At 42.2% G+C, this 16124-nt stretch overlaps 1 protein-coding gene and 1 long non-coding RNA gene across 2 annotated transcripts in view; one reads left to right on the top strand and one right to left on the bottom strand.

Moving 5' to 3' along the window:
• IL16 (interleukin 16) overlaps positions 1-16124 on the top strand; it is a 110425-nt gene that overhangs the window by 48421 nt on the left and 45880 nt on the right. The window contains exons 2-4 of the mRNA XM_037833206.1: positions 4892-5000; positions 10054-10196; positions 13262-13372. Of these exons, the coding sequence (XP_037689134.1) occupies positions 4892-5000; positions 10054-10196; positions 13262-13372 (363 nt within the window). The remainder of the gene's footprint in view (positions 1-4891; positions 5001-10053; positions 10197-13261; positions 13373-16124) is intronic.
• On the bottom strand, positions 4277-15809 carry LOC119531684. Its single transcript, XR_005216380.1, has 3 exons — positions 15658-15809; positions 13233-14189; positions 4277-12478 (listed from the first exon to the last, which is right to left on the bottom strand). It is a non-coding gene; the product is annotated as an uncharacterized LOC119531684 (long non-coding RNA).

Below are 16124 nucleotides of genomic sequence, written 5' to 3'. Positions count from 1 at the left end.
GAAGTTATGGCCCAGTCAAAGGAACAAACTTACACTTCAACTGAGGTACAGGAATTTAAACAACTAATGCTAAATCAATTCAAAAAGTTTAGAGAAGATATGGCAAAAGAGATAAAGGCTATAAAGAAAACACTGGGCATACATAAGGCAGAAATTGAAAGTTCAAAAAAAAACAACTAGCAGAATCTATGGAAATGAAAGGCACAACACAAGAGATGAAAGACACAATGGAAACATACAAGAGCAGATCTCAAGAAGCAGAAGAAAACACTCAGGAACTAGAGAACAAAACACCTGAAAGCCTACACACAAAGGAGCAGATGGAGAAAAGAATGGAAAAATATGAGCAACCTCTTCGGAAACTTAAGGACAAAACGAAATACAAGAATGTATGTGTCATTGGTGTCCCAGAAGGAGAAGAGAAGAGAAAAGAGGAGAAGCAATAGAGGAAATAATCAATGAAAATTTCCCATCTCTTATGAAAGACATAAAATTACAGATCCAAGAAGTGCAGCATACCCCAAACAGAATAGATCTGAATAGGCCTACACCAAGACACTTAATAATCGGATTATCAAATGTCAAAGACAAAGAGAGAATCCTGAAAGGAAGAGAAAAGTGATCCAGCACATACAAAGGAAGCTTAATAAGACTATGTACGGATCTCTCAGCAGAAACCATAGAGGCAAGAAGGAAACGGCGTGATATATTTAAGATACTGAAAGAGAAAAACAGCCAACCAAGAATCCTATATGCAGTAAAACTGTCCTTCAAATATGAGGGGGAGCTCAAAATATTTTCCGACAAACAGACAATGAGAGACTTTGTGAATGTGACACCCACCCTCCAGGAAATAACTAAAGGGAGCACTACAGAGTGATAGGAGAAGACAGGAGTGAGAGGTTTGGAACACAATTTTGGGAGATGGTAGCACAGCAATGTAAGTACACTGAACAAAGATAACTATGAATATGGTTGAGAGACGAAGGTTGGGAGCATGTGGGACACCAGAAGAGAGGAGGAAAGATAAAGACTGGGACTGTGTAACTTGGTGAAACCTAGAGTGTTCAACAATTGTGATAAAATGTACAAATATGTTCTTTCACGAGGGAGAACAAGCGAATATCAACCTTGCAAGGTGTTAAAAATGGGGAGGCATTGGGGGAGGGATGCAATCAATGTAAACTAGAGACTATAATTAACAGAATCATTGTATTATGTTTCCTTTAATGTAACAAAGGCGATATACCAAGGTAAATGCAGATAAGAGGGGGGTGGATAGAAGAGGGGTGTGAGGCACTTGACATTGGTAGTGTTGTCTGACTCTTTATTCTACTTCGATTTAAGGTTATCTTTCCTTTTGCTGCTTCCTAGCTGTCATTTTTCTTCCCCTCCTTCTTTCTTCTTTTTCTTTTGCCTCTACCTTCTTTGACTCTTCCTCCTGCTTTGTGGAAGAAATGTAGATGCCCTTATATAGATAGTGGTTAGGGTGGTGAACACATAAAATGTGACTATACAGGGAACCATCAATTATTTACTTAGGATGGAATCTATGGCATGTGAACAAAACCATCTTTAAAAAAAAAATGGGTTGATGACGAAATCTTCAGGGCAATATACTGAGTGAAATAAGCCAGACACATAAGGACAGATATTGTAGGGTCTCATTAACAGGAACTAATTATAATATGTAAACTCATAGACATGAAATATAAGTTACCAAGATATAGAATGAGGCTGAAGAATGGGGGACAGTTGCTTAGTATGAGCAGAATGTTCAACTAGGATGAATTTAAATGTTTGGAAATAAACAGAGGTGTCGGTAGCATGTGGTGAGAATAACTAACAGTGCTGAATGGTGCATGAATGAGGTGGAAAGGGGAAGCTCAGAGTCGTATATGTCACCAGAAGGAAAGTTAGAGGTCAAAAGATGGGAATGTATAAAACTGAATCCTATGGTGGGCAATGTCCATGATTAACTGTACAAATATTAGAAATCTCTTCCATGAACCAGAACAAATGCATGACAATACAACTAGAAGTTAATAATAGAGGGGCAAATAGGGAAAAAAAATATACCAATTGCGAACTATATACTCCAGTTAGCAGTATTTCAACGTTCTTTCATAAACAGTAACAAATGTACTATACCAATACTATGAGTCAACAATGGAGGGGGGTTGGTTAGGGGTATAGGAGGATTTGAGTTTCCTTTTTTTTTTTTTTTTCTTTGTTTCTTGTCTGGAGTAATGAAAAGTTTCTAAAAATTAAACAAAAATTAAGTGTAGTGATGGATGCACAGCTGTATGAGGGTACCGGGGCAATTGATTGTACACTTTGGATCTTTGGATAATTGTATGGTATGTGAACAATCTCAAGAAAAATTAAAATTAAAAAAGAAAAAGATAGTACAGGCTAACTTGTGCCTTGTTAGGTAATTTCCTTCAGAAGAACAACTGATGACTATATTTGGCTCTAATTTGAGACTTAATGGATCCTGGTCTATGGCCCTGATAGCCTATGATCACCAAGAACAATGGATGTCCTGATTTGGATTAAGTTTAACGCTGTCCAAACACCTTAATTGATTAAAGTGATGCAATTATTAAAAAAAAAAAAAAGTAGATCCTACCTGGCCTCTGGGATATGCTCCAGGTGTTGGAGTTCACACACACTTGGCACTGCCAAGCCTGGCTCCTAATAAAGGCAGTCCTCAGCCCCGGAACAATAAATCCCTGAAGGCATTTGATCCATCTATAGTTTCCAGGTCACATACCTGATACCCAAAGATCCTTTACTCAGCCAATCTATCATTCAAGTGTGACGATCACAGAAAGACATTCTCCAACATGCAAATATTCAGACAGCATCCATCCACACTACTTTCCTGAAAGAAAACACACCCACACACCCACAAACACAAACCTAAGGATTATGATAGTGAGTAGTGAAACCAATATAACTCAAGAATTAAATCAAGATCATTATGGTTAATAAAGTAATGAAATACAATACCAATATAAAAAATAAGTTCTAGGAAGAGAAGGTACCTAATGAGAAGTGAAATAATACCATCACTATCAACCTCTGTCCCTAAAATCCTATTTTGTTTGTTTGTTTTTTAACAGAAAGTAGAGGTAGGGTTGGGGAAGAGTCATACATTTTGTTTCACTATTAACCTTGACAGGAAAATATGAATCCAGGTGTGTTATTTAATATACTTCTTATTGATGCAATACAATGGAAGAATTTCCAAATTATTAGTGCAAAAAAGGAGCAAAGAAAATTTGATCAATAGGGCAAAGTATAAAAAGAGTAAGAGAACCATAAGGAAATTTAACTTAAGAAATCAGCACTGTAATAAAATAATAATGCTCTCAAGAATGCATGGATGGTTCAATATTAGGAAATCTATTCATTCAACATGTTTGTGAGTGCCTATTATGAGCTAGAAGTATGTACTTACTTGATCATCCTCTCTAAAATATACCTCCCAGGTTTTCCATTCATGTCACTCCCTAGTGCTTTTCTTCATAGCACTTATTCTCTGTAATTATCTTTTATCTTTATGTTTCTTATTGGCCTTCCTTCACTAATACCGTTTCTCTGAGAACAGAGCCCTCATCTGTTGTGTTCACTGATGTAACCCAATGCCTGGGAAAGAAACTGACCATAGGAACTGACATATTAACTCAAAATTTACTGCTTTAAGTCAACATTTATGCAATTATTTATTCATACAACTTTTTAAATTAAATGAATAATTTCTGTCTGTCTGATTGTGACAGCCAAGATCGAACAGAGGAATACAGGAAGTACTAAAAACATGAGGAGGAGACAATTTTTGCAGTTCAGAAATAACCTTGTAAACAGCAAAGAGCCTTTTTATTCCATAAAATGAATACTTTTTTCTTTATTAGACAAGTTGTGCGTTTACAGAACAATCATGCATAAAATACAGGGTTCTCATGTACAACCCCACCACCACCACCTTGCATTTGTGTGGAACATTTGTTACAATTGATCATGGTCCAGTTTTATAACTGTACTGTTAATTAAAGTCCATAGTTTAACACGGGTTCACTGTGTGGTGTAGTTCCACGGATTTTTTTAAAAAAATATTTTATTTTGTTATTCCATAAACATTCTAACATTTCCCCTTTTAATCTGTTTCAGATATATATTTCAGTGCTGTTAGTTGTGTTCACAGTGTTGTGCTACCATCACTGCTATCCATTATCAAAACATTTCCATCAATCCAAATAGGAACCCTGTACATTTTAAGCCTTAACTTCTCATTCCCTATCCCCACCCAATCCCTGGTAATCTATGTTCTAGATTCTGACTCTATGAGTTTAATTAGTCTAATTGTTCCAAAGCAGTGGATCATACAATTTTTTAATTATCCATTCATTGATTGATGGACCCTTGGGTTTGTTTCCATCTTTTGGCAATTGTGAATAATAACACTATTGTTCTAGGTCCTGCTTTCAATTCTTTGGGTATATACCTAGTAGTGGGATTGCCAGGTCCTATGGTAGTTGAATATTTAGCTTTCAAAGGAACCACCAAACTCTTTCACAGTTGCTGCACCATTTTCCATTGCCACCAGCAATGAATGAGTGTTCCTCTTTCTCCACATCCTCTCCAACACTTGTTATTTTCTGTTATTTTTTAACAGCAGCCATTCTAATGGGTGTAAAATGATATCTCATTGTGGTTTTTATTTTGCTTTTCTCTGAATGGCAGTGATTATAAATCTCTGCCAGTAATTTAGTGGGGAAGACAGACAATTCAAGTACTTCCATGGTCAGTGTCAAAAAACCCAGTTTTTTAAGTATATTTTTCTATCCTTACTTGCTGAATAAAAGATATGGAAATTGTTTTGCAGGAGTCTTCCACAACTTCCTCTAGAGAAAAGCCTGGAAAACCAGAAGCACAAAATAATAACTTCATGTCCCCCAAAGCCTGTCACCAAAGGACACGCAGCAATTCAACCAGTAAGTGTCTCATTAAAATGCTTTCAGGAACAGAGTTTATCTGTTCCTGACTATCAGGGCATTAGTGATGTTGAGAGATTTGGAGGAGGTTGGATCTCTGCTGGTCCATTTGGACTAAACCACAATTGTGGTGTGCTTGCCTCTCTGAGGGCATTCTTCATTGAATTTAGAGTTCCTCCTCCAGATGAACTCCAAGTGCCACAGTAGAAACACCTAGGCATGGAGGACAGGAGACATGGGCTTGACTCCTGGTCTATCTTCCAAGATGCTCCTTGATCTGGGGAGAGCAGTCTCTCTCTCTCTCCCTGGGCCTCTGTCACCTCATTTATAATATGATATGTGGATTGAAGCTGGAAGATCTCACTATTCTTGGTTGCTCCAAATAGAATAGTGCTAATGCAAAATCATGAAATTTGAAGAGTACAGAAAAGCATGAAGAAATTAAGTCACACCAAATCCCAATATTAGAGACAATTTCAGTCAATTATTTCCCTCCTATACCTATAGAAAACTCTCTCTCTCTCTCTCACACACACACACACACACTTTTCCTTGTCATTGGAAAATCTTTGTAAACATCATTTTTAGTGGATGCATGGGATTTCATTGTATGAATGTATCATCTAGTTAACCAACTCTCTCTTATTAGATATTTAAGTTATTCTCAGTTTTTCACTAACATAGTCAACACTGCTGAGTTTGTATATGAAATTTTGTTTGAGATTTCCTTAGAGTAATATAAGAGACAGTAGAGTAGTGCCATGGTTAAGAGTTCACATTTGGGAGTCAAAGTCTTTGGTTTTGGATCTTGCTTCCAGCACTAATTATCTGTGTGGCCTTGAACAATTCCCTTAAACTCTCTAAGCTGCACTCTATTTTGTTGTAGGTTGCATCATCATTAAATTAATCAGCTCCTATTTTTGGATCGCTAATTGCTTTTCTATCATAAATTTTCACTGTTTTTCCCTTTAGCATAATTTCTCAGAATTGGATTTTGGGCCCAAAGGTAGTATAGATAAAGGCTTTTCAACTGTACTGTCAAATTTCACAAACTAACACTTCTCTAGTAATGTATGTGCATGCTTATTTCTTCAACCATAGTCTACACACTGGATTATAATTTTAAAAATTTTTTGTTATATAGGTTTTTCTATATTCCCCTTCTCCCCCATCCATTCTCTGCTTTTTTCTGCTCTGCACCCAGGGCTGGCTACATAATTTGCAGGGCTCAGCACACTATGAAAATGTGGAGCCCTTGTTCAAAAATTATTAAGAATTTCAAAATGGCAATAGCAGAGCATTAAACTAAGCATGGGGTCCCTCTAAGTTCCAAGCCCTGTGTGACTGGCAGGTGCAATGCCCATGAAGCTGGCCTGGCTTGCACCCTGGGTGCTGACCCCTTCAGAAAACATTACCCAGGCTTCCTGGTTTCTGGTTGAGTTAAACCAGTGGAAAGGGAAGCATCAAGAGGAGATTGGAGGAAGGGAGGAGAGAGCTGCTGGGGTGTTTCTTCCCTTCTTCCCTCAGCCTCGGAGCTGCAGTTCTTCCAGTGGTGGTGTCCCTCTGTAACTGAATATCCTGTCAAGGTGGCCTGCCTTCCACGGTTTCAGCTCTCACTGGGCTCTGGTAACACCAGATCCTCTTTTATCCCTTCCAGTCTGCAGTGGTAACAGCTTCCTGCCATTGCTTGGTTCTTAGGTGCCTCGGTAGCCCTTGTTATTTTCCTTAACCTGGCCTGCCTCTCCATAAATGGCCCTTCATTAAAGTCTTCTCAAAATCCCAGCTGAGTGTACCTTCTGTTTCTTGCCAAAATTGTGACTGATATGATGGGTGGAGAAGAGTACCGTTCCATACTGGTGGAGTGCAACATGTTTTTCTTCCTTCCTCTCTCCCTTCCTCCCTTCCTTCCTTTCTTTAGTGAAATTCCCTATTTTTCTATTGGGATAATCACTGTTTTCTCATTAATTTATTTAAAAAACCCAAAACTCTTGGTTAAATTAATGTTTGGCTGCCATATTTGTTGAAAATATTCACCATTTTGTTGTTTTTAAGTGTTTATTTTTACATGAAGATGTTTTAATCTGTATCTAATCATATTTACTGCTCTTTTCCTTATTAACTTGGAAGTTTCTTACATATCCAGAGAATGAATAAATATTTGGCTATAATTTCTTCTAGTGTTTGCCTCTGTGTTCCCAAACATATTATATCTGTAATTTGATTTTTGGGTTTGATATGATCACCTAGATCAATTTTTTAATCCTAAATGGCTGGTGAATGATTCTAGTGTCACTTATTGATAATTTCTTCCTGCCCATCCTCTTAATTTTTTTGTTTATTTTGTTTGTATCTTCGAAATGGTTTATAGTTAGATCTTGAAAGCAAATTTGGGAATCTCTTTTAAGAGAGAACCTCAAGCCACTGCATTAATATTATAAATAATATTTGCTCTTATCTCTTTTTCTATTTTATGTTTTCATGGTCACTTGCCATTACTTTGTCTTCTGCCTCTTGCTATATGAGCTATGTTTTGGTTGTTTGTGTATGTGAGTGTGTGTGTGTGTGTGTGTGTGTGTGTGTGTGTGTAGTTTTTGCAGTGACTTGAAAGATGTGTTTGATTTTTATCTTGATTTTTTGTTTCCATTAGGTTCAATTAACTGTATATTTTATTTAATTGTTTATACTTCAGGCTATATTTTCCAAACTGTCCCCTTTATGAAAATGAGGAATTTACAATGATTTTATTCATCTCCAGTGTCTCTTCCCATTTCTTTCTCCATTTCATAATTTATCTTAACCTTAAATTACAAATTCATCATCATCAACGTCATCATTGTTATGTAATCATAATACACAACTTCCCTTTCAAAAGTTATTTTGGCTTTTTGCATTGGATTTTATAACCATATTTTCAATGAACTCACTCCGTACTAAATGTTTAACTGGTTTTAATTCCCCCAACTTGAGATGATAGTTTCAGTATATTTCCTGGTCAGCTGGAGCACATCCATGGGTAATTTTCAGAAAGAGGTGAGGGCTCAGACCAGTGAGAACTTTGGAAACCCTGCTCTGCCCTGACTCTGGCTCTTCTCAATGATTTAAACCCACAATTGAAATAGGATCCACCCAAAGCTTGAGGGTTGCTTGGGTCGGTGTAGGCAGAAGAGGAGCTGGGAGCAGCCTGACTTGTTCCCACTCCACTTTCCCACATCTCTGAGGTGGATCTGCTCTGCCAGCCACTCCAAGATGGCAGTTTGTTTGTCCCCAGACCCTGCCCTTATTCCCTCCAAGCCCCAACCATGCACTGCTGCCCTCCTCCAGATTACAGGTCACACTACATTGCATGGGGGCCAAGAGGGCAGGACTCGGATCCAGGAGGCTTGGGTTATGGCTCTGACTCTTTCATTCATGGTTCTGGAAACCCCTGAGCCTCCACTTCCTCACTGATAAAGTAAGGAGTTTTATCAGGCAGTCCCCAAACTGATGATAGGCTGGCTGCATCACCTGGGGAGCCTTATAAAAATAGAGATCCCCAGTGGAGAAATTGATTCAGGAGGTCTGAGTTAGTTTTTTACAAAATGTTTTTATAAAACACTTCAGATAAATATGATGCACCGGCAGATTTAGGATTAAAGAATTTCTAGTCACCTTCTTTAACCCTGTTCCATGAGTCTGTCTCCTCTTTCCAATTCATGGTTTTCCAATGCATTTGTTTCTGGTCCATCTGGGAGCAGTTGGTATCTGTAAGTCAGGGAGGACTTCCTACCTGCACATGGAGCAGCTGTCCTAGAGGGGAAATATTTCCCCAGCCACTTTCTGAGCCCTGGGGGACCAAGACCTCTCCTTTCTCCACCATGCTTTGTCCCTGTTCTCTTCTCCCCTTTAGGGATCTCACACCCTCAGGAATACCTATTCTGTTCCCTTTTTTTAACCTACCCTGGCCAGTGGCTTCCTCTCTTTAGCTTCTTTTCAGCCTAAAAAGTCTTTCCTATACAGAAGAATAAAAGCAAACCCAAAACCCTGCTCCAACCTCCATTCCCTCTGAATTAGTCTTGCTTCTTCCTCTCAGGGAATTTTCCACAAAAGCCTTGCCCATTCACTTGAGCTGAGGGACAGTAGGATGTAAAATATCTCATTAATAATTTTTATGATTATTGAAATAACAGGTGCATTGGACTAAACAAAATATATTATTAAAATTAATTTCACTTATTTCCTTTTTACTTTTTTATGTGTGGCTACTGAAAATATTAAATTACATATGTGGCTCACATTTGTAGCTTGCATTATATTTGAACTGGACAGTGCTGGTCTAGACAATGAGAGGCTATAATAGCTAATCTCTGAAATATGCAGAACAGGTAAGTGAACAACGACTAAAAGATTGGTGGTTGCCAGGGGTTGTGGTTGCAAGGTTTTCTTTCGGGGTGATGAAAATATTTTAGGACTAGATTAAAGTGGTGGTTGCACAACATTGTGAATGTAATAAATGCCACAGAATTACACACATTAAAATGGTTAATTTTATGTTATGTGAATTTTGCCTCAACAATAAAAAAAATAAAAAGAAGTGCTTAGATCCTTTCAGGAAGTTGGCTGTTGCTCTGACAGACCTCCCAGGTTCCTGCCAAGTTCATCCCTGTGCAGCCTTTGGTTTGTGCCTGTCCTGGGAACCCTCTGCACTTGCCTCCTTTCTCTCCTTGTTTGGTATTGAAAATTCGCATAGCAAGGACTGGATTTGACTTAGCACTGTGCCTTCCTGAGAGTCTAGCACACCGCCTGAGACGTAGGAGATGCTGAGTTGAATTGAAGTGAGAAGGATGTGAGAGTCTTCTCTGCACCCTGCAGTGCAGAAAGCATATAAGGAGATAGTGAAAATGCTTCCCATGTCACCCACGGCCACCTCTTCCCACCATGCACCTGGCACTGGACACTAAGTGGTTTATGTTCACTCTGGCCCCTGGCAGTCAGCAGAGGCTGATAATGTTCCCAGTTGAGCTTTGTATTTTGAGAGCACAAATGATTTCTTCTTCTTTTTCCCCTCCCGGTTTAGGTGTTAATCCCTACTGCACAGGAGAAATTGATTTTCCAATGACCAAGAACTCTGCAACTTCCACAGACAGGCAGCCTTATTCTCTCTGTAGTAACAGGAAGTCCCTCTCTCAACAACTGGACTGCCCAGCAGGAAAGGCTGTGGTAAGAATGAAGGGAGGGGGAATGGAAGAAGAGGGAAAGGAGGAGGGTCCCAACTTAGCAGTGGCTAAAAAGGCTTTCCTCAGTGGTCTCAGGCCCACAAATTACAGAGAACAGGGACACAGTTCGCCACTACAGCCACCTCTAGGCTAAGAACCACGTTAGTAACGCTCATTTGCAGAGCGCCCCCTTGTGCCAGAAACTTGCAACTGCTACCACTTCTATGCTATTAAAAGCTAACAGAGAGAGCACTGCATACGTGCAAGCCCTGTATAGGGCTTCATTGACTCTGTACAACAACCCTAAGAGGAAGACGAGAACTGGGGCTTGGGAAAGCTGAGGAATTTATGCTAGTTTACATTGCTAGTAAGAGGCAGAGTTGGTACCTGAAGCCAGACCTATGACTCCAAAGCCTGTGCTTTCAACCCCTATGATACAGTGACTCACTTTACAAACATTGCCTCTAATTGTAAAACAAGTTTCCAAGTGATGTAATATTATCCCCATCTTACAGTGAGGAAGCTGAGGCTCGGCAAAGTGAGTAGCTGTCTGAGTTCATATTTCTGAAAACCTAAGTGCCCAGAATTTGAACCAAGCCCTGTGGGATGCCGTAGTCTGGGCTCTTCCCACCACAGGGCATCAGCTTGCAGGTTGGGAGCTAAGCAGATAGGAAGCACAGAGTCCCTTGCACATATTACCCCAGACTGCCTTGATGCCTGCTCCTCTTGTCCTAAGCTCCTGCCAGTGGAACTTCCCACTTAATGATCATGTAATGCTCTCTATCTGCCACGTCTTGCACCTATTTTTCTTATCTCTATCTCTAGAAACTATCCTATCCTCAAGGACCTTCCCAACACTCCTTCTTGCCCAGAAGCTCTCCTAATCCCTCCAATTGCATGGACCTAGCATTGTGATGAAGGTTCATCATGAGGCATCTTTACTTCTCTTTCAGGGCTCACCAAACATTGTCTTGCTATGTCATTATTTGTTAGCGTCTTCTCTCCCCAGAAGACCATGAGCTCTCCAAGGGCAGGTTCATAGTCAAGTGATGTTTGATTCTCCCTGCATGGTACACAGCAGGTGCTTAATAAACTTCATTTCCCTCTTCCTTTCCATTCCCTAAGCCACTGTGTTTTCCACTGGCAAACTGGGAACATTGGTATCCCAGTGTCAGAAAGATGGCTTCTCGAGTGACTCCCTGAGCACAGAGAATTTTCCCACTACTTGGTTTTTCGGTATCTGGGGCCACATGGGAGCATCCTGGAAATCCTAGAACATCTGCAGCCAGCACTGGGTTGTGAAGGATTGTGTGCAGGTGAGACTTAGCTGACCTCCTGTCTTTACTGTCTTTTACATTAGGATTCCAGGTCCCTGGGGACAGGAGGCCATGAGGCTAACAAGAAAGGGCTTCCTGGAGGGCTGTGTTGAAAAGGACTGAGGGGCCACCCTGAAAAGAGAGTTTCAGTTGATTAGCAGCATCTGCCTTGGGGAGCAGTGTGGGAGGCATATTTATTGCCTTTCCTCATTTACCTCTCAAAGCTTAGGGAGCACTTGGATGTCCATGAATGGTTTCATTTTGTCCTCAGAACAGCCACTCCATGGGAGGCAGCAAGGGGATTATTAGAGAAGGGTTGTTGCCGTAAAGAAGGCAGGGACGGTGGGATCCACAGTGGCTGGATAACCTGGGAATGTCTTAGTCTATGGGACCTGGGATAATTCCTGGGTGCCTTTGAGATCAGCCAACCAGGTGCAAGCAGCTGCAACCTGTAAGAGGGAGGGTAAGCCAGGGAAGAGGAGGACGAGTTGGTTAGCTAAGGAATGTTAGTAATAAAAGCAAATATGCATTCCATGTTTACTACCTGCCAGGCATTGAGCTATGTGTTTTATGTGGATTCATTTATTCAGTTATAGCAACAACCCAAAGAGGTAAGTATTGTTATTATCTGCATTTTAAAGATGAGGAAACAAAGGCTCAGAGAAGCTAAATGACCTTCCCAAGGTTATGTAATAAGTAGGTGGCACAGCAGCAACATATGAACTCAGGCAACACCAGAGCCCATGCTCTCCTCCCCTGTGCCCTCCCATCTCCTTGCTCAGGTGTTGTGCAGACAGCATGGGCATGGGAGTCAGCAGCCCGGGCTCCTGGTTCCACCTTGCAGCATCTCACATCTCAGTGAGGAGGGACCACCCAGCTACTTCGGCACAAGGAATGCAGAAAGGAAAGCCCTCAGCACTGATGAGTCTTCAAGTCATACAATGTTTAAAGTGGAAACAATCTTAAGAGTCTGTAATAATAAGAAACATTTATAAAGTGCTTTCTAGGTGCCTTATAAAAGCACTGTTTTAAGCTTGTTCATAGATGTAGCCCTCAAAACAACACTATTACATAGGTACTATGAGTATCATGGTTTTACAGATGAGGAAATTGAGGCACAGAGGTCATTTCCCCAAGGTCACTAGCAGATACTTGGCATAGCCAAGGAAGAGTCTCAGCTCTATCCACCACACTATATTGTCCCTCACCAGGCTGCTTCCTTGGGTATGGTGTGTGCCTCTACTGTTTGGCTTACATTGCTTCTGCCATGCAAGTAGTGAATCACCTGTCTGCCTCCCCAGTGATTTAAGCTCTGAGATTTTAAGTTTTCTGGTTCCTGCCTCCTCACCCACTACCCCATGCCTGGTCCAAGGGTCCTCAGAAAATGAGTCTTGAATTGAGCACAGTCTATAGAGAGCACACCTGACAGTTGGCCCCCAGGCTCTGCTTGAGACCTTGGTCACAGGGACTCAGGGTCCTGGAGGGCAGTGTGGTCTGTGATGTTACCAGTGAGCCTTGGGCTGCTGGTCTGCTGAGAGATCAGGCTTACCCTACAAAGCTGGCTCCTGGGGCCACGCAAGCAAGCCCCTGCCACCAGACCCCTACCCATACCCCTTTAACCACAGTCCAGTCATTATGCCATGTGCCCTTAAGACCAAGGGGATTTGGATCTTCTCCTGGCTGAGCCTTCCCCCTTCCACATGCTGTCCTCCCGTGTGGCTTACCTTCTGTCCATCCTGCTTCCTCACCACAGGGCATGTCAAGACCGACACGGTCGCTGAGCACAGCTCAGCTTGTGCAGCCATCTGGGGGCTTGCAGGCTTCGGTCATCTCCAACATCGTGCTGATGAAGGGCCAGGCCAAGGTAAGCAGGGACCAGTGCCAACAGAAAATACTGGAGCATTGCCAGTCCCTGGGGAGCTGTTGTGCCAAAGGAAGGATGAGGGTAGAGAATATAATTCCGGCTGAAAATATGGATACTAGGAGGCATTAGTAGAGGCCCAGGAAGGGAGAATCGGGCTTGTTTTGACTGTGCCAATGACAGTAGGGCAACTAGGGTGTCATGGGGCATTGGAAGGGGGCAAAGACACAAGTTTGTCTTTTACAAGCTGGAACCAGCTGAATTTCAAGCATTTTTCTAATTAGGCAAAATAATCATTTTCCCCCTTTACCACCTGTCTTGGTTTTCCAGCACTGTCAAAGTACCACAAATTAGTTGGCTTAAACAACAGACATTTTTGTCTCAGAGTTCTGGAGACTAGAAGTTCAAAATCTTCTTAAAGGGGAGACTCCCTTCCATGCCTCTCCCCTGGCTTTTGGCGTGTCTCAGGCAATCCATGGCATTCCTTGTCTTATGGCGGTGTAACTCAGTCTCTGCCTCTGTCACATGGCCGTCTCTCTCTCTCTGTCTCTTTCTCTGTGTCCAAATTTCCTCTCCTTATAAGAATGCCAGTGATACTGGATTAGGACCCACCTCCATCCAGTTGGCCTCATCTTAACTAACAACATCTTCGAAGATCCTAGTTACAAATATGTTCACATTCACAGGACAGGGCGTTCACATCACAGGACTTGAGTGTGTCTTTTGTGGAGGATACAATTCAATCCATGACTCTGCCTTGGCACTTTCAAAGCTTGTTTCGTAATTCAGTCACAGCATATTTTCCAGGAGTTAGTTTTACCTGATGAATAAATACACATCATTCAAATAGATTTCTGGATACTAATTTTACCTCCACCAGTCAGGTGTTAGCATAATAAAAGCATGGACCCATACATAAATTTTCAAAATATATGCTACCTGCTGTATGGGGATAATCGAATGGTCTATAATGCTAATGCTGTCAGTTGGAACCTAGAGGGTAAAGAATTATCCTGATTTCTGTCCCATAATTGAGAAATATCAAATGGGAAGAAGTGGTGGTGAGTGGGCATCCCAAATGTTTCTTTCCATTGCCTCCAAAACATGCTACCCTGTGCGCAGAGTTTTCACACACACTGTTACAATCTCTGGAATAGACCCAGGCAGTTGCTGCAGAGTTCTCAGAACAGGCCAAGCGTCCAGGTGATTAAATGATGAAAGTGCAGATTTCTTTAGTCCACCTAATATAATTTTGGTGTGTGGTGTGAGGGGATTGTTGCTTCTCATCTCTCCAGGGGAGGGGCCCATCACCCTCCCTGGACTCCTCTCACTCTCTCTGACTCTGTTCCTCCTCTTTCCTGGGAGCTCAGCAGGGAGATAAAAGAGAAGACATAAGTGAGAACTTGGATTATTGTTCCCTAATCACAAGGGAATGACTGTCTCCTATGCTGACTTTCTCTAACAGCCCCACTTTCTGATTAGTAAATCATAAGATTTTTTCCTCCTTGTACTAGGGAGAAGTACTTTAAAAATGTGACTTTAAAATTTTTTTAAATGCTCAAAAGAAGGTAAAATAGAAAAGGACACCAGAAGCTCATGCAAGAGGATCAGAAAGGGGTTTAAATTATCTTGGTGTGTATAAAAAGTACAATCAATAAATTAGACTTTATGGGCACACATATCATTGGGCAGATTGAGCTGGTCTAGAAGGGACCTGGCAATAGAAAGAGTTGGCACATTTGTTGTGAGAAGCTGGAGGACAGAGCAGGGGCAGTGAGTTCAGAAATAAGGTAGGCCTTCCTCTGGGAGACTGATAGAACCTACACACCTGAGGCCATGTCAGCACCAGGGATGACAGGTAGGAGGGGCTGGTCCATCAGGTGTGGCTGAGTTCAGGAGGAGGAGGAAGCAGAGCCAGAAAGATCAGCAAGTGCCCAAGGAAGAGTCAAAACCCAATCAAACAATAAAACCAGCTACCACAAATTGGGCATTGTGCTAGGGGCTTTACAGGGGTAACTCCTTTAATCTTCCAACAACCCTATTATTATCCCCCTTTTAGAGATGAGGGAACTGAGGGCCGGGGAGGTTGCGGGACTTGCCCACGGTCACTTGGCTAGTGAGCAGGGCGAACCAGGACAAGGGCCCCAGACTGCCCGACTCCTGGGCCTGGTTCCAAGCCTTTCTGCCATGCTGCCTCTCCAAGGGGGGAGGTCTGAGTCCGGAGCAATCACCTCCGCCAGGAGGGAGCTGGAGGCCTATAGAGAAGCCCCGAGGCCGCTGCCACCTACCCGTTTCATAGCTGTGTTTACTCCTGGGCGCTGTTCGTCTCTCCCATACTGCAATACACATCCACCTTCACTGGAAGCTTGGAACAGCCGCGCGTCCTCATGGCTCTCCTGCCGGGCGCGCGCTCACCTCATTGCCCACAGCTTCTTGGGGACAGCTGACAGGCCCGACGCGCCAAGATAACGTGCGCAGGCGCGGAGATTCCCCTGCGGCGGCGGCAGCCTCTGCGGTGCCCGGGAGGCGGCTGCGGACCACTAGGCGGCGCTCTTGCGAGTGGACGCAGAAGACCCGGGTTTAACCAGCATTCCCGCCCCCAGGCCACAACGCGCGCGTGCCCGAGCACCTGCCAGAGCCAGACGCTGACAAATAGGATGGAATCGCTGCCCTCAGGGAGCGCACACTTTAGAAAGGAGTCCATCGAGACCACAGAGAAATATGGAGCTCCGTAGTCATCCACAAAAGAAAGCAA

Source organism: Choloepus didactylus, chromosome 4 (genome assembly GCF_015220235.1).
Source record: "Choloepus didactylus isolate mChoDid1 chromosome 4, mChoDid1.pri, whole genome shotgun sequence".
Taxonomy (NCBI): Eukaryota; Metazoa; Chordata; class Mammalia; order Pilosa; family Megalonychidae; genus Choloepus; species Choloepus didactylus.
The sequence above is the reverse complement of the archived record's forward strand: the minus strand, read 5'-3'. Positions and strand labels throughout refer to the sequence as shown.